Raw genomic sequence first — 24603 nt, forward strand, 5'->3', positions numbered from 1 at the left:
GCGTCAGTTTGACGGGCAGAAGGGCGTGTCGTGCGTGGTGACGTGTTCGTCGTTGATTGGGAGAGAGAGCCGGAGCCCGCGCGGACGTGTGGCCCGCCTTCTGTCCCCTCGGCTCGCTCACCTGCAGCAAAGGTAGGTGGGTCGGCCGTGCTTTGGAAGTGTTGGGTCCAGCCTGCAGTGTCGCGCGGTCCCTTGTTTCACAGCAGAGCAGCATCGGTCCTAAGAGACACACTGTGGGTCCCGCTCCTTTCTCCCCTGGGTGTGGCATAGGACTAGTGGTTGAGACTTCATCGGGAGTCCCTGGCTGAGGGTTGAGGGAGACGTGGGAGGAAAATGAAGACGAGTGTTTCAACCAGTACACCAAGTACCCTCGCAGTGCAATTGGCGGGCGAGATGAGACCTTCAGGTCTGGGCCGCTCCGTTATACCCCGCTCCCCACCGCCAACCACTTTGGTCCTGCAGCTTGCTGGGATGATTCCCGTGCTCATTTCCTCTGCTCCCTCCCACTGAGAGCTCTCAAGGTAGCAGGAGCCTTCATTCATATTCCTCAACAGTGACCCGAGCGTTTTGAGCAGATCTAGAAAGAACCTAGAAGTTGACTTTCTTTTATTTATTTTTTTGTAGCAGAAGACCTGGCACACATGGTAGGCAAGCGCTCTGTCACAGGGCTACCTTCCTCGGTATTTTTTTTCTGTTTAAATTTATTTGTTGTTCATAATTTCTCTCGCCTAGTGAGCAAACAACATGTCAGGATGGGAAACCTATTACAAAACCGAGGGCGAGGAAGAGGAAGAAGAGGAGGAGAGCCCTGACCCGGGTGGTAAGTGGCTTCATTATGTAGTGTGGCCTGTGTAGAAGAAAGACTTTTCCTGTCTAATTTTTTTTTTTGCTGGGAGCAGTTTGCAGTCTGATCGTTCTTCCTTTTCTCCTCAGATAATCTAAAATATTTACCCACTTTGGGTTATGCAGAGTTGTTCAGATCCTATTAGAATCTGTGAACATTCATTCCTAACTCTTCATTTTTTAATTAGTCACTAATAGATTTTTTATTAATCTCTTTTTTTATTAATCTCCAGTCAATGACTCTATGCACGGTCATCTTTATCACTATATTTATATATCCCCCCCCCCGCTTTTTTGCATAACAGTCCCAGCTGTCCTGGAACTCACTCTGTAGACCAGGCTGGCCTCGAACTCACAGAGATCCACCTGCTACTGCCTCCCTAGTACTAAGATGAAAGGTGTGTGCCACCACTGGCTGGCAATCATGTACATGTCTGGATGCAAAAAGGAGTCAGAAGAGGCAGCTGGATTTCCTGAACTGAAGTTTCCATGTGGGTGCAGCAAAGTGGACCTGCGTCTTCTGCAAGAGGGCAGCAAGTGTTCTTAACCACTAGTTTAACCACTGAGAGACCTCTCTGGCCCTGTTTGCTTATTTATTTATTTATTTATTTAATTTCAAGACAGGGTTTCTCTGCATAGCCCTGACTGTCCTGGAATTTGCTCTGTAGACCAGACTAGCCTCAAGCTCAGAGATTCACCTTCCTCTGTCTCCCGAGTTGTGGAATTAAAGGCGTGTACCCCCACTGTCCAGCTGTTTATTTTTGAGATGTTGTTTCATGTAGACCAGGCTGACATTGACTTTGAGCTCCATATGAGCCCTGGGAAGTAAGTTTACATAAAGTGGACATTGGTGGCTACACATTCTGCTCTTCGCCTTTCCTCCTGCCCCTTCCTTACCTAGGAATCAGAGCCCAGCTTCAAGACTGCTATGAAACCTCCCTAATCCTTAGAAATGTATAAGAGCTGGGCGGAGACAGAGAAACCCTGTTGAAAAAACAAAACAGAAAGAAAGAAAGAAAGAAAGAAAGAAAGAAAGAAAGAAAAGAAAAGAAAAGAAAGAAAGAAAAAGGTATAAGAGACTCCTAGAGGCTGGAGAGATGGCTCAGTGATTAAGAGCACTGGCTGCTCTTCCAGTGGATCTGGGTTCATTTCCATTACCCACATGGTGCTTCACAATCATCTACAACTCTTATTTCCATGGACCTGATGCCCTCTTCTGACCTCTGAGAGGAAACTAACCATGCACATTGTTTACATACATACTTGCAAGTTAATCATTCACACATAAAATGAATACATTTATAAATAATTTTTTAAAGTAATTAAAAATAAGAATTCAAGACTAATGATTCAAGATACATACCTAGATGAATTTTTTTCCTTTTTTTAAAATTTTGTGTTTTTTTTTTTTTGAGACAAGCTTTCTTTGTGTAACCCTGGCTGTTTTGGAACTCAGTCTGTAGACCAGGCTGGCATCAAACTCAGAGATCCACCTGCTTCTGCCTCCTAAGGGCTGGGATTAAAGGTGTGTGCCACCACCACCCAGCAATTTAGATGAATTTTATATGTGTAGTGCATGTACTTTGGTGTTGGAGATTGGACCCAGGCCCTCACACATGTTATAAAGAAAAACAAGGGAATGAGTGCCAAGACAATCAAGAGAGTGGTTTCCTTTGGGGAGACAAAGGAAGAACAAAGGGAAGAGTAAGGGCACTTGGCAGGACGCAGCGTTAAGTGTGTTCACTGTACAGTAATTGTCCGACTGTCCTTTAGTTTTATGGAGCTCTTTGTTTTGTGTGAGTGATGAGTATATTAAGTATGATGCAAAAGGCAAACATTTTCTGTCATTTACTTCCCCATAGGAGAATATAAATATTCAGGAAGAGATAGCTTGATTTTTCTGGTTGATGCCTCCAGGGCTATGTTTGAATCTCAGGGTGAAGATGAAGTCACACCTTTTGATATGACCATCCAGGTAAGACTTTCTTGTTACTGAACTCATAAACTTGAGGGTGGATGTGATGGTGCATGCCTTGTATCCCAGCACTCAGGAGGCAGAGGCTGGCCTGGTCTATATAGCTAGTTCTAGGATAACCAAGGGCTGTATAGTGAGACTCTAATCTCAAAAAACAAACAGTAGAAGCCCATGTCACAGAATGTGTGTGGGTAAGGTGCTATGTGGTAATCAGGTCAGAACCCTAGGGATGGAATAGCCATTGTCTCCTCACTGGCTGGCTTAAGCCTGGAGTACCCATGCTGGTCCCAGTCCTATCAGACTGTTACTCATCCACAGGCCTCATGTGAGTTCTAGAATCTTCTTTTTGATAAGAATCCTGCTTATTTTGTACCCATCCCCCCAAGAAAGGTCTGGGAATGATGGCATATGCCTGTAATCTGCACGTTGGAGGCTGCAGTAGGAAAAGCATGTCTTCAAAGGCAACTAGGGTGACATAGTGAGATTTTGCCAAAAAGGAAAAGGAAAATTAGTGCCACTTTAAATTGTCTTTCAAGACAGGGTTTCTCTGTGTAGCCCTGGGTATTCTGGAACTCGCTCTGTATTTCACTCTGGCCTTGAACTCATACATCTGCCTACCTCTGCCTCCTGAATGTTGCGATTAAAGGCCTGTGCCACCACTGCCTGGATATTTTTAAATTTTAATACTCTCTGTGTGTGTGTAGAAGGTCAGGGGTTATCATATCACCTGGAGCTAGAGTTCCAGGCAGTTGTGAGCTGCCTAATATGGGTGCTGGAAATTGAATTTTTTTTTTATATTTATTTATTTATTATGTATACAATGTTCCGTCTATGTGTATGCCTGCAGGCCAGAAGAGGGCACCAGACCCCATTACAGATGGTTGTGAGCCACCATGTGGTTGCTGGGAATTGAACTCAGGACCTTTGGAAGAGCAGGCAATGCTCTTAACCTCTGAGCCATCTCTCCAGCCCCTGGAAATTGAATTTGGGTCTTCTGCAAGAACAATATGTGCTCTTATCCACTGAGCCATCTCTCCAGCCCTACCTAGTATTCCTTTTTTAAATTGAGTGTCTCATGTAGTTTAGGGTGGCCTTAAAATTTGCTTTGCACCCTAGGCTAACCTTAAATCCTTTCTCCATCTCCCACGTACTGGTACCATAAATATGTACCACCATGACCAGCACATGCCATTTTTATTTATTTTAAAATCTTGTTTAATTATAATTTTGTTTATTTTGTGAATATGGGTGTTTTATGTGCAGGTATGTCTATGTTTGTGTGCTTGATACCAGAAGATACCAAAAAAGACTTCAGATTCCCAGACCTGGAGTTACAGACAGTTGTGAGGCACCATGTGGGTACTGGGAATAGAAACTGAGTCCTCTGGAAGAGTAGCCAGTGCTTTTAACTGCTGAGCCATTTCTTCACCCCCACAAACACCACGTTTAAAAGTTTGTATGTTGATGGCTGATAGTCCTCTCAGGTGGTCACTTGTACTTGCATCTGATGAGAGTTGGAGGACACCCTCCATTTTATTCGGAGTACTCTAGGATAATTGCTCCCACTTTCTGGGTTAGCTTGGAGAAGGTAAAAGTGGGTTCTCCTTGGAGTTGGATTGTAAAGTCAAGTGTTGCTGTTATAGTGTGGATAAGGTCCTTTTGAGGCTGGCTCAGTGGTTGAGACCAAAATTCAATCCCCAGTATCACCAACACCACAAACACCACCACTTCCTCCTTCACTTCCTCCACCTCTACCACCTCCTCCTCTTCTTCCTCCATCACCTCTACCACCACTACCACCTCCTCCTTTTCCTCCTTCACCTCCACCATCTCCTCCACTATGACCACCACCACCACCACCACCTTTTCTTCTTTTTCCTCCTCGTCCTCCACCATCTCCACCACCACCACCACCACCACCAATCACCACCTCCTCCTCCTCCTTCACCTCCACCACCTTCTCCTCTTCCTCGTCCTCCTCCTTCACCTCCACTACCTTCTCTTCCTCTTCTTCCTCCTTCACCTCCACCACCTTCTCTTCCTCTTCTTCCTCCTTCACCTCCACCACCTCCTCTTCCTCCTTCACCTCCACCATCACCACCACCTCCTCCTCTTTTTCCTCCACCACAGATAGACACACATACACACATTTTTTTTGCAGGTGAAACCTGAGAGTTGAAAATTATTTGTAGTAAACAATTACAATACAGTCTTAAAATGGGCAAAAGAGGCCTAGGGATATAGATAAGTTGGGAGAGTGATTGTCTAACATGTGAAAGACCCTGAGTTGGTGATGTGTACCAGTATTTCCAGCATTTGGGAGATAAAAGCAAGAGAATTAGAGGTACAAGGTCATCCTTGGCTACATATTCAAATTTCATGCCAGCCTGGGCTTCATGAGGTCCTGTCTCTAAAAGGGGGCTGGGGACAAAAGACTCGAATAAGCTGCTGTTAAGAATGCTGAAAAGGGCCAGGCATGGTGGTGTACCCCTTTAATCCCAGCACTCAGGAGGCAGGCAGATCTCTCTGAATCAAAGCCAACCTAGTTTACATAGTTCCAGGACATGCAGGGCTATGTAGAGAGACCCTGTCTCAAAAAACCAAATAAAATATAATCTTTTTTTTTTTTTTTAAGACGGTATTTTTATGTAGCCTTGGCTGTCCTGGAACTCTGTGTAGACCAACCTGGCCTTGAATTCACAAAAATTAGCTTGCTGGGATTAAAGGTGTTCACCATCACTGCCTTGGCTAAAATAAAGTCTTAAAAATAATGTGAAAGCGTGCAGCTGGTATGACTTGGTAGTTCCTCGGAGCTACAGACCTAGGATCGCTGTGGGTTCAGTAGTCCTGCTCTCATGTATGATGTGTGGAGTGAAAGCCAGACACTGTTGGTAGAATCCATGTCTACCGTGCATAAAGTCAGGAGTTCAGTCGCCAGCCCTGCATAAACACGCTGCGATGGGCCGCTCTTAGGGCCTCCAGCCTCACCTCCCATGTGCTGGGGTTACAGACATGCCACTGTGCCTGGTTTATGCGGCACTTGGTACCCAGCCTCGGGCAGGCACTCTCCCGACCGAGTTTCCTTCCCCAGCTCGTAAACCCTAAGTGCTTACTGCGTCTGGCTCTCCCAGAAGCTTAGTAAACACTCAGAATTTTTATTTTCTCAGTGTATCCAGAGTGTGTACACCAGTAAGATCATAAGCAGCGACCGAGATCTCTTGGGAGTGGTGTTCTACGGTACCGAGAAAGACAAAAATTCAGTGAATTTCAAAAATATTTATGTCTTACAAGATTTGGATAACCCAGGTCAGTAATATTCAAAGAAAATAGTTTCCTTCATGTGGGAAAGAAAGAGGGCTCTGGAGAGGAAGCGGCTTTGATCTTGGCTGGGAACTTGCTTTCTTCACAGAAAGTCCCGGCCACACTAGTTCCATAGCAGTCGAGTGAGGAGGCCTCTGTTAGCCTGTGGTGAAGGTGCTGCCCACGGTCTTATTTCTTTGCCCCCTTTGACTCTGCCTCTTACCAGGAGCTAAACGTGTGTTGGAGCTTGACCAGTTTAAGGGACAACAGGGAGAAAAGCATTTCCAAGACACAATTGGCCATGGATCTGACTACTCCTTGAGCGAAGTGCTCTGGGTCTGTGCCAACCTCTTCAGTGATGTCCAGGTCAAGATGAGTCATAAGAGGATCATGCTGTTCACCAATGAAGATGACCCTCACAGCAATGACAGTGCCAAAGCCAGCCGGGCCAGGACCAAAGCTGGTGATCTCCGTGATACTGGTGGGCGTTTCCTTATCCTTTTATTTCGTTATTACTTTAAAAATATTTGTTTTTATGTGTATGTATATGCCTATATGTATTTATATGCACCATATGCATCCAAGAGAGTGGAGGCTGGAAGAGGCATCACATCCCTTAGTGTGGGAGTTACAGATGGTTGTGTGCAGCCATGTGTTGCTGGAAATTAAACTCAGGTCGACTGCAAGAACAGCCAGTGCTCTTAACTCCTGAACCATCTCTCCAGTCTTGTTTCCTTATTTGCTTTTTTTAAAATTTTGTTTATTTTATGTATCTGGGTTTTTTGAATGCATTCATATCTGTGCATCTGTCTCTCCAGCCCCAAAGGAATGTATATTTTAATTTCTGAAAAATTTAATTAATTTAAGAATTTTGTATGTATGGATATGTATTATGCGTGCTTGCATAGATGTGTGCATACCACTTTCGTGCCTGGTGCCTGTGGGGGCTGGAAGAGGGTGTTGTATCCCCTGGAACTAGAGTTAGACAACTGTGAGCTATGTGGGTGCTGGGAATCAAATCCAGGTCCTCTGGGAGAGCAACCAAAGCTCTTAACTGCAGAGCCATCTCCTCAGCCCTTCTTATTCTTTTTAAATGACTCCTAACCTATTTTCTTTATAGTTGAGATTAAGCATTTGCGTTTGCCATCAAGAGCCAAATGAAAGAGTAAAGTAAAACTGGGATCACACTAGTGCGGCCTAAATCGTCTTGCTACAGAGTGAGGCCCTAGCTAAAAACAACAGTCCAGCAAACGAAACCCATTTGAATTTAACTGAAAATAGATGCTTGAGTTGGGCACGGTGTTACATCCCACAGCTTCAGCTGCTAGGGAGCCTGAGGCAGGAGGGCTGCATAATCTAGGCGTTTCTCACCAGGCTGTACTGCAGGACACCAAGCACTGCCTGCCCGCTTGTCTGATAGATACAGATTCTCTTTTCACTCAGGCTGCTCGGGAAGTTGCTGTGGAGCTGAGGATAACCTTGAATTTTTGGTCCTAATCCTGACCTACCTCTCAAGTGCTGGGATTGCAGGCACGCTCCACCATTGCCCTTGGCTGATATGTGTGTGTGTGTGTATAACGTATATACCAAATATATATAAATGCATGTATATTTGTTTTTTTCGAGATCAGGTTTTTCTGTATATCCCTGACTAGCCTCGAACTCACAGAGATCCATTTGCCTCTGCCTCCTGAGTGCTGGGATTAAAGGCATGTGCCACCACTGCCCAACTAGCTTTTCTGTATTTCCGAGATCAAATAAAGAAAAAAAAAAAAAAAAGAAAAGAAAGAAAGAAAGAAAAGACTACATAAACTCTCTGTGACCTAAAGCTCAGTATGTGGCCCAGTGTAGCCTCAAACTCACAGCAGTCTGCCTCAGCCTCTCAAGTGCTGGGATTATGGGATTATTTGCATGTCTGTTACAGACATGATCTTTTGAATATTTCTCTTTCTGGAGATAGGGTCTCACTGTGTATCCCTGACTAGCCTGGAACTTGCCATGTAGACCTAGTGACTTATAACCTGTTACATTTCTCCTGCTTCTGTCTCCCAAGATTTAGGATTATCCATACATCACCACATCTTGCCTGACACCACCTCTTTTTAAACAGAAATTTAAGTCCTCACCCTCGATCCCCAAAAAAACAAACTTAGCTGGGTATGGCGGTGCACCTTTGATCTCACCACTGGGAAGACAGAGGCAGATGGATCTCTGAATTCCAGGTCAGCTTCGACTCCAGAGTTAGTTCCAGGCCAGTCAGACCCTGTCTAAGACCCTGTCTCAACTACCCCAACATAATCAATCAATCAATCAATCAATCAATCAGAGCTACATACTAAGACCCTATCTCAACTATCTCCACCATAAATAAATAAATGTATAAATCAGAGCTACATACTAAGACCCTGTCTCAACTACCCCCACCATAGATAGATAGATAGATAGATAGATAGATAGATAGATAGATAGATAGATAGATAGAAAAATGAGATTTTTTTTTTTTTTTTTTTTTTTTGTTTTTCGAGACAGGGTTTCTCTGCAGCTTTAGAGCCTGTCCTGGAGCTAGCTCTTGTAGACCAGGCTGGTCTCGAACTCACAGAGATCCGCCTGCCTCTGCCTCCCGAGTGCTGGGATTAAAGGCGTGCGCCACCACTGCCCGGCTTGAAAAATGAGATTTTTAAAATTGCATTTATGCCAGGTAGTGGTGGCACACATTTTTAATCCCAGCAACTGGGAGGCAGAGGCAGGTGAATCTCTATGAGTTCAAGGCCAGCCTGGGCTACAGAGGAAGTTCCAGGACATTCAGGGCTACACAGAGACACCCTGTCTTAAAAAAAGATAAAGAAAAAAATTGCATGTATTTATTTTACGTATCTGTGTGTGGGCACATGGATGTCTCTCTGCAGTCTGTGAAGTTCAAAGGACAACGTGCGGGAGTTCTCTCCTTCCAGTGTGTAGGTCCTGGGATTGAACTCAGGTCGTCAGGCTTGGTGGCAAGTTCCTTCACACAGTGAGTCATCATGCTGACTTAACATTGCTTTGTAGAACATGGGAGATGATTCAGTGGTTAAAATGTGTAGTGATTTAAAAAAAAAAAATTCGCCAGGTACCACCCCGTCATCCTAGCAGTCAGGAGCCTTGTTAGGAGTCTCAGGCAGCCAGGGCTACATACTGAGGTCTGTGTGAACACAGTGGTAATTCTCATCTGCTGTACTTTGTTTCCCTTTTTGCTCTGTACTTACCTCAGGGATCTTCCTTGACTTGATGCATCTGAAGAAACGTGGGGGCTTTGACATATCCTTGTTCTACAGAGACATCATCAGCATAGCTGAGGGTGAGGACCTTGGGGTTCACTTTGAGGAATCAAGCAAGCTGGAAGATCTGCTAAGGAAGGTTCGAGCCAAGGAAACCAGAAAGCGAGTACTGTCCAGGTGGGCACCCAGCCTGTGTGAGCTGCCCATCCTTCCCTAACACACCGCAAACAGTGCATGGATTTGACTTCCCCACCTGCGCTGCTGCCACACTGTTCCTCTACCTGCTTTACCTTGGGATAGCAAGACCTGTTTCTTCTTTGGCTGGAGATGGTACTGTGAGTCTCCACAGTAATGCAGCCGTCTGTTTCCTTGATGTCTGAGTCCTCTGCTACACTCCTTAGTGCCTTGTCTGATCTCTCTAGATGGCAGATGGCAGGAACATCTGCCTCATTAGGTTATATGTTGTACAGAGTAAGTAAAAGACATCTAACACACACACACACACAAAGAAGCTTAACATGTTGTGTACTTATTTGTTTATTTTAAGTTATATGTTTTTGTGGGTGCCCATGTAGGCAAAAAGTACCAGATCCCTTGGAGCTGGAGTTACAGATAGTTATGAGCCACCCAGCATGGATGCTGAGAGTCGAACTCAGGTCCTTTGGAAGTATAGCAAGTGCTCTTAAACACTGAGCTGTATCTTCAGCCCTCAGATGTTAGTTATCATTGTCAAAATTATATTATTATTGAGCCAGTCAGATAGCTCACCAGATAAAGGTGCCTGCTGCCAAGCCTTATGACCTGAGTCCTTTATTATTATATATTTATGTACTTATTTATTCATTCATTTAAGACATGATTTCTTTGTGTAGCCCTGGCTGTCTTGGAACTTGCTCTACAGAACAGGCTGACCTCAAACTGAGAGATCCACTTACCTCTTCCTCCTGAGCAGATTTAATCCCTGCCTCCGGGATTAAAGTCATGGGCCAGCACTCCTAGCTTTATTTTGATTTCTTTTGGAGACAAGGTTTCTCTGTAGCTTTGGTACCTGTCCTGGAAATAGGCCTTGTAGACCAGGCTGGCCTTGAACTCACAGAGATCTGCCTGCCTCTGCCTCCTGAGTGCTGGGATTAAAGGCATGCGCCACCACTATTAGATCTTTTTTTTTTTTTTAAAGTTAGGATCTTGCTATGTATTCTCAGCTGGGTTTGCAGGTGTCTGCTACCAAGTTTAGCAGCATTCTGATCCCCTCCTCCCACTTCTCCCCTTATTTATTTAATTAATTTTTAAAAATATTTATTTATTATGTATACAATATTCTGTCTGCGTGTATGTCTGAAAGCCACCAGACCTCATTATAGGTGGTTGTGAGCCACCATGTGGTTGCTGGGAATTGAACCTTTGGAAGAGCAGGCAATGCTCTTAACCTCTGAGCCATATCTCCAGCCCCTATTTATTTGTTTTTATATTTTGGGCAGAGTCTTGTATGTAGACCTGACTTGCCTGGTATTTGGTATGTTCCCTATGCTGGCCTTGAACTCATGACAATTTTACTGTCTTAGTCCCTCAACTGCTAGGATTAAATTCTTGCTACCACACCCAGTGCTATATTCTGTTTAGAGTCTGCGTTTTAAAACATTATTGGAAAGAATAAAACAAATTGAAACTTGGGCTGCTGTGAAAACATTTTACATGGGAAAGTTCAATGTTTCTGTCCATGCTTTTTTCTTTTTTCCTCCTCCCTCAGGTTAAAGTTCAAGCTTGGTAAAGATGTAGCGCTCATGGTGGGCATCTATAACTTGGTCCAGAAAGCTAACAAGCCTTTTCCAGTGAGGCTCTATCGAGAAACAAATGAACCCGTGAAAACCAAGACTAGGACTTTTAATGTAAACACAGGCAGTCTGCTCCTGCCTAGTGATACCAAGCGGTCTCAGGTAGGTGGCTAACCCTACTCAGTCTTCCGTTCCAGGATTGACAGGAGTTGGGGGCCGGAGATGGCTCAGGAGTTAAGAGAGCACTTGCTGTTCTTGCAGAGGACCCAGGTTCCTTTCCCAGCATCCACATGATGGCTTACAACCATCCATAACTTCAGTTCCAGGAGCTTAGACCCCTTCTGACCTCTGCATGCACCAGACGTGGTCATTGTCCATAGGTGTGCATACAGATTAATAAAAACAAATCAAAACAAAACAAATCAAAAACACCAAAAAACAGGAACAGACATGGTGGCACATGACTTTAATCCCAGCACTCTGGAGGCAGAGGCAGTTGGATCTCTGTGAGTTCAAGGCAAGCCTGGTCTACAGAGTGAGCTCCTAGATAGCCAGGGCTATAAAGACCCTGTCTTGGGGAGAAAAAACAAAACAAAACAAAGCAGGAAGGAAACACTTTGAGCAGCCTGACCAGGTCACTCTTCGCCTGCATCTTTCTAGATAAGCTGTTAAGACAGGAAGCCGCTGACCTTGCAAACATAGCACGTGGGTCTGTGAGGGCAGAAAGCCGAATAGGACAGGTGTAGGTGGATGGGAACTTTGGCCTTGATTGCTCAGCACACACTGCCATAACTGTTTAAGTACAGCAACAGGAAGTGCTTTGCGGTTAATCCCAGGCGCTGAGGAGTTAGGGTTTGCAGGTGCAGTGGACTGTTCAAGGGTGAGAATTTGTTTTTGCCAAATTATTTTGCTTTGCTTGATGGATGTACCCTGCTTTTCTGAGCATGAAAGGTCAGGTACAGCGCCTTCTCTCTTTTTGTCCTTTCTCTGGTGTATATTCTTTAGAAGGATGTTATATTGAAAATTGAACTCATCCTTTGATTATTTTGTGACAGGTTCTCCCTGTAGATCAAGCTGGCCTTGAACTCAGAGATCCACTTGCCTCTGCCTCCCCACTGCTGTAATTAAAGGTGTGCATCGCCATGACTGGTTGAACACATTCTATTTAACTATATAAAATGTGGGAGAGGATCAGAATTTTGTATGCCTTCAGGTCCTAACTGTCTGACGAGTTAAGTATTTTTATTCAACCCATTGCACACACACATTTTTTTCTGAAGTATAAATTTCACACCAGGGGGTCTCCCTGCTGTTTGAAGGATAGAGAGTATAAAACATTCTCTTTCTATTTGTAACTAGACTGTCATGTTGGCTTATTGGGTAGCAGTCCTCTGACCACTGAGTTTCTTTATTAATAGATAAATCAGAAGGGTCTTTTTAAAGGCCTGCGCCCACTGCTCAGCAGGTATTTCTTGCTGCCTCTCCCTCCTCTCAGAACTCAATCCAGGACCTGATGTGGGACCTTCCATTCCATAAAGTCCTGTGAAACAGGTGCTTTCCCCACTGAGCTGTTTCCATAGTCCTTGGTTTGTGTATCTGTTGTGTGTCATGGGTAGACCTGAGAGCTCAATAAATATTAAATAAGAGAAAAAACAATTTCTGAGGAGCATGGCCTTTGGCACAAGAAAGATATAGATTTAAAAATCACTGTCAGCCAGGCGGTGGTGCCTTTAATAAAGACAGAACTGTGAGCTTAAGGTCAGCCTGATCTAAAGAACAAGTTTCAGGACAGCCAGGGCTACACGGAGAAACCCTGTTTTTGGAGAGGCAGGGAGAAAGACCACTGTAGTGGTATAATCTGGAGCATGTGCCCAACTATTGACCTTCAGTTCAGTTGTCTGTTAACAGTTTTTTTTTTTGTTTGTTTTTTGTTTGTTTTTTGCCTGTTTTACTTTAGATCCAACTCAGAGCCTCCTAATTGCTAGGCAGGCACTTGACCATTGAGCCATCCCTGCTGCTCCTGTTAAACAGCCCACCTCCCAGGATTGCTACGGAAGATAAGTTAGATGGCACATATAAATTGCCTGGACATCCTTAAGTAAATGCTTATGCCTGGTTTTATGAGGAGGATGTCGCCTGCTCCTTGAAGAAAGCTGGTCTCTGTGTGTGTACACATCTGTGCACCGTGTACTCATGTAGAGGCCAGAGGAGGACATTGGTTGTTCTGCTCTGGCCTCCTTATTCCCTTGAGATACGGTCTCTCGCTGAACCAAAGCTTATTGTTTCCTTAGCCAGGTTGGTAGGCCGCAAACTTCGAGATCCTCCTGTCTCCTTCCCTAACCCAGTGGTGGGGTTCCAGGCGCATCTGGTGTTACATGGGTGCCAGGGATGTAAACATGTCCTCACAGCTGTATAGCAAGTGCTCTGACCCGCTGAGCCATCTCTCCAGGCCCCACAGAGCTAATTTTAACTTGCTGATGTTTGGTCACTGCAAATGTATCTCTACGTAGCTCTTTGGTGGCCCTTGTTATTCCCATCCTTTCTCTTCTAGATCTATGGGAGTCGTCAGATTGTGCTAGAGAAAGAGGAAACAGAGGAGCTGAAGCGGTTTGATGAGCCAGGTTTGATCCTCATGGGCTTTAAGCCCTTGGTCATGCTGAAGAAGCACCACTACCTGAGACCCTCCCTGTTCGTGTACCCAGAGGAGTCCCTGGTAAATGGTTAGTACATAGGTTTCCAGTTCGTGTACCCAGAGGAGTCCCTGGTAAACAGTAGACCAAGAGATAACCCACCACTGTCACTGGGTTTATGAGCCATGTTTCCTAAATGTGTGCTGCTTGGACACGTATAAGAGATATGAATGGGTATTTTAAAAATGTCTCGTTTGGGAAAACAAAGGTAATGTTGCATGTTTCTATTTTGGAAATGGGAACTGAGCAAAGTTAAATTTCTTCAGGCATCTCACCATACTGCCATGTATTGTAAAAAATCCGGGGGGGGGGGCTATAGAATTTGAGTTTTGGGTTTTTGTTTTGTTTTTATGTGCATTGGTGTTTTGCCATGGGGGTCGGGTTCTCTGGGGTTACAAACAGCTGTGAGCTGCCATGTGGGTGCTGGAAACTTCCGGGTCCTCTGGAAGAGCACTCATCTCTCTAGACAGTCTTCTCTGAGCCATCGCTCCACACTGCAATTTGTCGGTTTTGTTGTTTGTTGTTTTTGTGTGTGGTTTTTTGAGACAAGGTTTCTCTGTGTAGCTCTGACTGTCCTGGAATTCACACTATAGACCAGACTGGCCTCGAACTCAGAGATCCACCTGCCTCTGCCGCCCAAGTGCTGGAATTAAAGACGTGCACGGACATCACCTGGCTGGAATTATTTTTAAAGCTTTCATCCTATGGAATTGTAAGAGTGACCAAATAATAGAGCCAAAACTGTACCCAGGACATTCCTCTGCTTTAACTGTGGGCAGTTCTAGTGATATGACCTTTGCCCTTGTCTGTACTTGAGCACCTCACAAGGAGCTCGTCAGTACCTGAGTGGCTTCCGTTAGTCCTGGAAGCTCATGCCTAACATTAGCCTAACATTGGTGCAATGAGACGGCAATGGGTCATACTCCCAATGCAGTATTTGAACCCCCAAACTTGGTTGCTTTTCTTTTTGTTTCTCTGTCCCTTCGACCTCTACTTTCTCTCTGCTCTGGGTCTTCACCTTTTACTTACTGAGGTATCATGGCCCTGTAAAGAAAATGAACAAAATGTTATGGCTGGGTGTGTTGGCCCACTCCTTTAACGCCTTTAATCCCAGCACTCTGGGAAGCAGAGGCAGGCAAATCTCTGAATTCCAGGCCAGCCTGGTCTACAGAGTGAGTTCCAGGACAGTCGGAGCTACACAGAGAAACCCTGACTCAAAAAAAAAAAAAAAAAAAAAAAAACCAAATCAAAACAGACTGTGGTTATGATGGGGAATGAGGCGGGAGAGGAGAGTACTTTGGGATGCAGGCCCCTGTGATGTTTGTTTTTTAGGTAGCTCAACCTTGTTCAGTGCTCTGCTCACCAAGTGTCTGGAGAAGGAGGTCATAGCCGTGTGTAGATACACATCCCGAAAGAACGTCCCCCCTTATTTTGTGGCTTTGGTGCCACAGGAAGAGGAACTGGACGATCAGAATATTCAGGTGACTCCAGCAGGTACGTGGCAGAGAGCTCCAGGCTCTTGAGCCTTCCGTGTGCTTTGGAATCCCAGGCCTGGGAAATGTGTGATTTAAAGGTTTTGTAGGTGGATGTGATGTCCTGACAGGCAAGGCCACCATAGATGGCAACAGTGTGCAGTCACAGGTTGTTAGGCCTCAGAACAGGCTCCACTGTATGTATCTGTACGTTGTTTCAAGGGCTTCTCTGTTGACGTTTTCCTTTACTGAAAGTCTCTTGCTACCCTTAGTACTTGGTGTAATTGCCAGGGCAGTGTGGTGTGTGGAGACATGGATAAACTGAAGTCAGACTTGCTTTTCCCTTTTAGCCCCTCTGTGCAAAGTCTCACTATTTAGCCCAGGCTGACCTTGACTTGTGTTCCTGCCGCCCCTGCCTCCTGAGTGCTGTTAGTACAAGCATGCACCGCCATACCCAGCTGTGACTTTTGTCTTCTGCTGTACATCTGAGAGCTCACTATTTTTTTTTTTTTTTTGTTTTGAATTTCTCCGCCACTTGTCAGCTAGCCAACTTGGGGACAGAATTTACTTTTCCTATTCTCGCCTGAAGGTTGTTTTATATTTGGGATAATTTTATGTACTTATGCTTAGCACAAGATGTCACTGATCCCAGTCCTCTAGTCATGCTAATAAGAACCAATGTCAACATGTTATTTTGGAGCTATCAAAACCAGGGTCATCAACATGCTTGCTTAGTAACCTAACCTCTCATTTAACCTCTCACCCTTTCATGCTGTAAGCTGCCCAAGCTGGCTGTCCAAAACCAGTAGTGACCTCAAAGTCCTTGTCAATAGTAGACACACTGTGTGTGTGTGTGTGTGTGTGTGTGTGTGTTAGAGAGCAGAGGGGAAAAATTGGCTCATTTGTTTGTTTAACACCTTCAGCCCTGCCATAAGGGCCCTCACCTCGCAGCAATATTGATTAGAATGGCTGGGCTTTTCCTTCTAGAACCTTCTGGGACTATACCAGGATCCACAGGATAACTCCTATCTCTTTAATGTGTGCTTTGAGCTGCAGTAAAAATGGGAAAAGGCGGTAGCTCAGAGGAGAGCCCAGTGAAGCTGGGACCATCTGACTCTGGATTAGTAAAATAATAATAGTAAAAGCTAGACGCTGGGACCAACTGTTGCTGCCTGGCTGTTGCTCCCTGTTGGGGCATCTTTCCTCTGTCAGGTTTCCCACGAATCCCCAGAGAGTCTGTTCAACTAACTTTCACAGGTGTCCCATGGTAAAGGAGGAACTGGACTTAGAACCCCCAGCTGCAGCATCACAGCTCAGAGACAGACAGCCACACCGCTTAAGTCAAACCTCAGAAGACCTGTTTTCCTTCCTCAGGCTTCCAGCTTGTCTTCCTCCCCTTTGCTGACGACAAAAGGAAGGTGCCCTTTACTGAGAAAGTGATGGCCAACCCCGAGCAGATAGACAAGATGAAGGCCATCGTTCATAGGCTCCGCTTCACATACAGGTGAGCGCTGGCCCAGCCTTGGCTTTCTCCTGGTGCTGTCTACTGAGTAATTCGGGTTAGACGTAGACTAAGAGGGCATGGCTCTCTGCAGGTAGTCAAAAACAAGAAATCATTATTTGTCACCAAGAATTTAAAAAGTACATGGGCTTTTAATCCCAGCACTTGGGAGGCAGAGGCAGGTGGATCTCTGTGAGTTGGAGGCAGACTGGGTACAGAGGTAGTTATAGAACAGTCAGGACTATACAGAGAAACCCTGACTTGAAAAACCAAAAATAAAAGTACATCGAGAATGGAGGCTCTACTTATCTTGAAGAGTCTCAGACTGTGCGGGAGACCTAAAAAGTCAGCTGAGGAGCCATGTATGGTGGTATTTACCTGTAATCCCAGCATTTTCAAGCTGAGGCTGCAAGGTTGTATAATTTAAGGCCAGATTCTGTCTCAAAAACGAAAGCCGGGCGGTGGTGGCGCACGCCTTTAATCTTAGCACTTAGGAGGCAGAGGCAGGTGGATCTCTGTGAGTTCGAGGCCAGCCTGGTCTACAAGAGCTAGTTCCAGGACAGGCTCCAAAGCTACAGAGAAATCCTGTCTCGAAAAACCAAAGGAAAAAAAAAGGCTAGAGGTTTCACAAGTTAGAAAAGAGTGGCATGTGTTTACTTGGTTTCTTGTCTGTTTTAGATGGGCTCTTACTCTGTAATCCAGGTGGGCCTAGAAATTGCTATGTAGCCCAGGTTAGCCTCAAATTTGCGGTACTCCTTCTGCCTCATGTTCCAAATAGTGGGATTTCAAGTGTGCATCACCATGCCCATCTCAGACACCACATCCATAGCTAGTGCTCAAGGAAGGAGGTCAGAGGAGGAAGTTGCAGCCCTTAGGACTGGAGTTAAAGCCAGTTTGAACTGCTGTATAGGTGCTGGGAACTGAACCCAAGTCTTCTATAGGGCAGCAAGTGCTCTTATAATGGCTGAGCTGTCTCTCTAGCCCTGCATAACTTTTTTTTTTTTTTTGGAGGGAAGGTTGAGACAGGGTTTCTCTGTGTTAGAAACAGCCCTGGCTATCCTGGAACTCACTTTGTAGACCAGGCTGACCTCGAGTTCACAGAGATATACCTGCCTCTGTCTCCTGAGTGCTGGGATTAAAAGCTTGTGCCTGCACCCAGCTGACAAGTCACTTCTTATAAACAGAAAAGAGAACATCTTTTAAAACCTACACAATGTGACTGCAGACATAATTATCACACGCCATCTTTTGTCAGTTTGTATTTGATGTACAACATCTACCTCCTTCCTAGACTGTCGGTACCCTGTAGAGAAACCCTGCTCTGCTGCACTTTGTCATCTTGCACAGCTGCACTGTGAGACCTGATCAGCAGCTGTCACTCCTGAATGCTGGCCTTGAACTTGCTATGTAGCCTAGGAAGAACTGGAGCTTCTAATCTTGCTTTCCCTGCCCCAGCACTGGGATTACAAGCGGGGGCTTCCATGCCTGGTTTTGGCGTTGGGAATTGGACCCAGGGCTTCATGCTGACTAGTCTCACACTCCGTTGAGCCACATCCCCAACTGCCGTCTTTCATTTTTTGAGAGATATGAGGTGATAACTCATTGTAGCCTCATTTATATTTCCCTAATGAAAATGACAGTCGAACGAACATCTTGTGTATTTCTTGGCCATGTGTATGTCCTCTTAGGAGACATGCTTATCAAGATTTTAGTTGTTTGGCTTTTAAGTTTTTTTTTTTTTTTTTTTTTTTTGGTTTTTTTCAAGACAGGGTTTCCCTGTAGTTTCTAGAGCCTGTCCTGGAACTAGCTCTTGTAGACCAGGCTGGTCTCGAACTCACAGAGATCCGCCTGCCTCTGCCTCCCGAGTGCTGGGATTAAAGGCGTGCGCCACCAACGCCCGGCGGCTTTTAAGTTTTTAAGACATTGTCTTGCTGTCTAGCCCAGAGTGGCCCAGGTGTTGAAATTGGTGGCACACATCATCATGCTTAGCTTATAGTCTATTTTAAAGTCAGTTTGTTTGTTTGTTTTTTGAGACAGGGTTTCTCTGTAGCTTTGGAGCCTGTACTGGAACACTCTCTGTAGACCAGTCTGGCCTCGAATTCACAGAGATCCACCTGCCTCTGCTTCCCGGGTGCTTGAATTAAAGGTGTGCGCCACCACCCAGCGTTGTTGTTGTTGTTGTTGTTGTTTTGCCATCAAGCTAGAGTTTTTCACATTCTATCTTTGTATCTACTTCTACTTCTGGGCAGATGGTACCTTTCATTGTAGTACACACCCATAATCCCAGCGTTTGGGGAAGTGGAGGCAGAGGTATGAGGAGTTCAAGGTCATTACTATACTACAGTTTGAGGCCAGCTTGGAATATATGAAACTCTGTCTCAAAAAACAACAGCAATACAAATAAACAAAAACAAAAAGATGCCTTTCTCCTTCAGCTGTAACTTCCTGCTATAGTCCATTCCTAGAAAATGGGAGCACTAAGAATCTAACAAGTAGGGCTGGGGATGCACTTTCCTCGCATGTACAAGGCTCAGGGCATGTCTTACACACACAAACACACACATCAAGAACAATAAAGTACCCTGTGTTAAACAACAGTGCCAACATTATATCAATTATTTTTGTTAATATTTGATGCTGAATTGAATCTGGGGTCCCCAGCATATGAGGCAAGTCCTCTTCTCTTAGCTACACTTCAACCTTGTCCTTTATTCTCCTTAAGAAATCTGAAAGGGGGGGCCAAAGATGGCTCAGTGGTTAAGAGCATCTACTGCTCTTGCAGAGGACTGGAATTTGATTCCCAGCACCTATGTCAGGTGGCTCACAACCGCCTGTAACTCCAGCGCCAAGGGATCTGATACCTTTGACTTCTGCAGTCTCCTGTGATGTCTGCAGATGCCTATTCTTGTGTGTGTGTATGTGTGTGTGAGCGCAATCCTGAAAGGTTGGTTTTATGCCTATTTTGCAGATGAAACAGGCTACAGGCCAGTAGGCCCCCTTTTCAGTCTCATCCAACAGAAAAGCGTAGAGACCGGGTTTCAGCTCCGTGTGTGTGGCTCAGGGTTCAAACACTTAACTCCTGTGCTGCTCTGTACACAGAAAACACATTGGATTTCCTCCCACTCCGTCCTGTTGTCCTCGTTTCTTCTCTCTACTTTAATCATTCTGTTTTCTCTATTCCTGTCTCTGCCTGAAGCTTCTAGTGACAGACAAGTGGCCGGGTTTGCTCTGCAGTTAATGGTCCAGCATCCAGTGATAAATTGAAAACTGGAGAGCTTTCCCTCTACTGACCTCAGACCCGTGCTGTCTCAGCTGATTATTTAGTTCCTTCCTGAAAGCTCTTGTGTTCCCATGTTGTTTGAACAGGAGTGACAGTTTTGAGAACCCGGTGCTGCAGCAGCACTTCCGGAACCTGGAGGCCCTCGCTCTGGATATGATGGAGTCTGAACAAGTAGTAGATCTGACACGTAAGGAGTGTGCCTTTTGTTGTTGGTCGTTGGTGCTGGGGATGAACGCATTGTAGGGAGGCAGCCTTCCATTTTGTTTGGTGAGCTACATCCTTAGCCAAGATCTTTCTTTAAATTTCAATTGGCGACCTGGATCTGTCCAGCACCAAGTGGTGCTGGTGTGTGTGTGTGCTAGGGGAAGCACAAAGGAAGACAGCTTTTGCTTTTGACCTTCTGACCAGTGATCTGAAGTGTTTTTCTAGCCATCTCCAAACCTCCTCATTCAGACCGTCTCTGCTTGAGAGGTTTTCTAGGTCACCTTAGACTGCCTGGAACAGATTTGGCTAGCTCTGCGTTGACAGGAGGAAAGAGTGCCAGGCTCCTGAGACCTGACTCTGAATTAACTAGGCCACCCCATGTCTGTGTGGTGAAAGTTAATGCTGATAACATTTACGGAGGCCATCAGTGTGGCAGGCACTGTTGTCCTGCCTGCTGACTCAGTTAATATCCATAGTTCTGAAGCAGGGGCTTCTGCTGCCCTTACTTTCCAGAGAAAGGGGTGGTTTCTCAGAGCAGTCAGTAGTGGATACATTAGGAAACAGAGTCCTGCCCTCACCCTGAACCGTTATACTTGCTGCTTTTCTCTCAGGCCTTGCTATCAGACCCCCCCCCTTTTTTTTTGTTGTTGTTGTTGTTGGTTTTTTGAGACAGAGTTTCTCTGTAGCTTTGGAGGCTGCCCTGGAATTAGCTCTTGCAGACCAGGCTGATCTGGAACTCACAGAGATCTGTCTGCCTCTGCCTCCCAAATGCTGGGATTAAAAGCATGCGCCACCACCGTCTGGCTCTTAGACCCATTCTTGATAGTGTTTATGAGGATGCAGGCTGTGACATGGAAGTAAATGGTCACTGGAAGCAGATTGGACTTAATGAAGGTCCCCGTGACAGTTAAAAGCACCAGAACAATTAGTTTGGCCTGCTTAGCGTCCTAATTCTCTGTGGCTTCTTACACCAGACAAAATAACTCTTCTTAAAAGCAGGCATGATTGTGGGGACTGTCTAGCAGAAGACAGTCTTTCAGTTCAGCAGCCTGTGAGGAAGGACTACTCCCGTATCCTCAGTTCCCTTGAAGTACAAGAGAGTGTGTAGGATATATGAAGGTACTATGCCATTTAAGTAAGGAACTGGCATTTTCCAAGACTCGGGAATCTAAGGAGGTCATAGAATGGTCCATCACAATACTGAGGATGCTATGCATGGAGGATGCCAGAAGGATCTGGTCCGTGTTTTCTTGGTCACCTGACTCAGTGCTCTCGTGTTTCCCACAGAACTGGAACAGACAGGTCACTGGAATGTGTGTGACTCACATGAGCACCGTGTTGTTTTGATTTTTCTAGTGCCCAAGGTTGAAGCCATGAAGAAAAGACTGGGTTCCCTGGTAGATGAGTTTAAAGAACTTGTCTACCCCCCAGGTTATGACCCCGAGGGCAAAGCTGCCAAGAGAAAACAAGGTGAGGGCTGCAGCTTGATGTACAGCAGGCTCCTTTCAGAGGTTTCCTCGTGGTCTTTATGGTCTTACCACAGACACAACTGGCTTCCTTACTTCTCTCTTCATTTCTGGGGGGATGAGGAGTGTACTAGGGGTCAGCAGAACCTTGCATCTCCAGGTAAGCACTATCATTGAGCTTCATCCCAGCCTTTTCAGAAATCTATGTGCATGGGGTAATGGGGCAGTATGGGGCAGGTAGGGACCAGTCCATATATCAAGGGAATAAGGTGGAGAGCTGTAGATGAGGACACCCAACATCCTTCTCTGGCCTCTACAAAGACATGCACCGCTACACGCGTGATAAGAATTGCATCAAAAGCTGGATGTGGTGGCACAGGCCAATAGCCCCAGCACTCAGGAGTGACAGGAGGGCCTGGGATACACAGCCTCCAAAAAAGTGACATTTATACTCCATCGAGGAAGAAATGAGTGCGTTTTTATATGTTCTTTAGTCATTTTGCTTTGAGACAAGGGTGTTTGTAGTTCAGGCTGACCCTCAAGTCCAGGAAACCCTGACTTTTTTTTCTGGGTGCTAGGATTACAGGCATGGATCACCACACTGGCTTCTATGCTCTTAACAAACTTGTACTTTACGCCCATTATCTAATTTTGTATGATTTATTTATGTGTTTTATATGGTGTTTTATCTGTACATCTGCACACCAGAAGAGAGCATCAGATCCCATGGGGCTACAGTTATATACAGTTGTGAGGTACCATGTGGGTGCTGGGAATTGAACTCGGGACCTCTGGAGGAACAGCTAGTGATCTTAACTGCTTAGCCATCTCTCTGGCCCCTAATTATCTAAATTTCTACAAAGACAATGGTAAAGAGAATGTATGTCCTGCTTTGACATGCAGCTCTTTGACTCCCCACTGTTGTCTGCTCCTGGCACTGACCATTTTCCTTATAGATTTCCTTTACTATGAGGCTCACATTTGTAGAGAAGCACCAGATACACTGTCACCATTTTGGAATGGTTCTGGTTTAGGTTTTAATCCTTTTGACTGTCTTTGGCAAAGTAAAGCCATATTTAATCCTTGTTGCCCAGTAGACCCATGACGACAGGAGTGGCAAGAGATCAGATTGGTGGCCATCCTGATTGCTCCATTTTGCTTCAGAACTGACTCCTGTCGTTCCCTAGAGGTTGCTATCAGACATTGTCTGGTTTACCAATAAATTTGTCACTCGCCCTGCCTGTCTTTATTGCCTGGTGCTTCAGAATTTAAATGGTTATTTTCTACACCTTGGGTTTGCTGACATTGAAACCAGGGCCTTAAGCATACTAGGCAAGCAGTCTATTGCTATGCTGTGTTTCAGAAAAAAAGAAAAAGTGATAGGGGCCACACAGAATGAGCAGCTGCGCTAGGTGAGCAGATGGCAAATGGTCAACTGCATCCACATCCTAGGACGGTCCCGTGCCACGTAGCTAGGGTACCACTGGAAGAATTTCTAGGTTGTCCTTCCTGCCTTTTCTCTAGATGATGAAGGTTCTGCAAGTAAAAAGCTTAAGGTGGAGTTATCAGAAGAAGAGCTGAAGGCCCATTGTGCCAAGGGCACTCTGGGCAAGCTCACTGTGCCTACACTGAAGGAGGTCTGCAAAGCCTATGGGCTCAAGAGTGGACCGAAGAAGCAGGACCTGCTAGACGCTCTCACCAGACACTTCCAGAAGTGACCAGCTGCTGTGTCTAGCCAAGGTGGCAGGTGTTTCTTAGCTGCAAAGAGCTACCTGATAGAAATGCAAGGGACTTTATCATAGAGATTGTGGCCTTCCCACTCCGCTATGCTGTGCCTTATACTACTATATGAATAAAGAGCTCTAACTTTATACTGTGTACTGTTTGATATGAATGGGGAAGTAGCTGCCTCAAATCCAGAGGTTACTCTAATTGGCTCTTAGCTTAATCCCCCCTCCCCTCCGGAAGTACATATCAAGTGGAAACAAACAGGAGGTTGGGGAAGAGTGTGGGGATGGATAAGTGGTCATACAGGTCCTGGAGTGACAAGCCTTAGGAAGATTGTATTCCCATGTCTTCCCACCTGTTCTCTTTAAATGTATGATGCTGGGGCTGGAGAGATGGCTCAGCAGTTAAGGACACTTGTTGCTCTTACAGCCCCATATATATATATATATATATGTATGTGTGTGTGTGTATATATATATATACATATATATATACACAACCATCTATAACTCCACTTCTAGGGACCCAATACCCTTTCTGATCTCCATGGGCACTAAGCACACAGTGAACATACATATTTGCAGGCAAAACACAGAACTCCTTTTGGATTCAGATTAACAAAAGAACTTACAAAGACAGAACTCCCTGAAACCCCAATCCACGAACATCCTGCTTGGGATGATAACTGGCCTGGTAGGTAAACAGGTCCTAGGCAGTGGGCTTCCTGCTGAAGTGGAATACTGCCCAACCAGACCAAGAGAAAGATGAGCATCATCTGTCTTCACTCATCTGACTTGTGTGGTAGTTATTTGCACAGTTAGATCTCAAACTAAAGTAGTTTGTGTGACAGAAGTGTAAAGCACAAGAGGCGGAAGTGACAGTGACTTCAGTTGCCAACACTAACTCTTCATGTGCCTGACTGACTGCCAATAGTGGTTTCAACTGTGGGTGATTTTGCTCCCAGGGCACACTGGTTAATGGCTTCTGGTTGGGAGTGTAGGTGGACTGTTACTACCATCTAGCGTGCGGACGCCTGCCAGGCTGCCTGCAATCAACCAACTTGTGTTAGGAAATCCTGCTGTATAGAACGATTGGGAACAGAAATTTTTAATATTTTT

General features: G+C 45.3%; 1 protein-coding gene across 2 annotated transcripts; it reads left to right on the top strand.

Moving 5' to 3' along the window:
• The first annotated feature begins 65 nt into the window (after nt 1-65).
• Nucleotides 66-23628, top strand: Xrcc6 (X-ray repair cross complementing 6). 2 transcript variants are annotated; one of them, XM_038343626.1, is made up of 13 exons: nt 66-132; nt 733-820; nt 2706-2818; nt 5986-6124; nt 6345-6599; nt 9366-9549; nt 11120-11306; nt 13696-13864; nt 15167-15328; nt 16681-16810; nt 20174-20274; nt 21648-21761; nt 23282-23628. In XM_038343626.1, exons 2-13 carry the CDS (start codon nt 745-747, stop codon nt 23473-23475), a joined length of 1824 nt encoding a protein of 607 aa, XP_038199554.1. In that variant the 5' UTR covers nt 66-132; nt 733-744; the 3' UTR covers nt 23476-23628. The 2 variants fall into 2 exon arrangements, with proteins under 2 accessions (XP_038199554.1, XP_038199556.1); XM_038343628.1 differs by having other exon boundaries at nt 121-233.
• Nucleotides 23629-24603: the final 975 nt, after the last annotated feature.

This window comes from Arvicola amphibius, chromosome 9 (genome assembly GCF_903992535.2).
Source record: "Arvicola amphibius chromosome 9, mArvAmp1.2, whole genome shotgun sequence".
Taxonomy (NCBI): Eukaryota; Metazoa; Chordata; class Mammalia; order Rodentia; family Cricetidae; genus Arvicola; species Arvicola amphibius.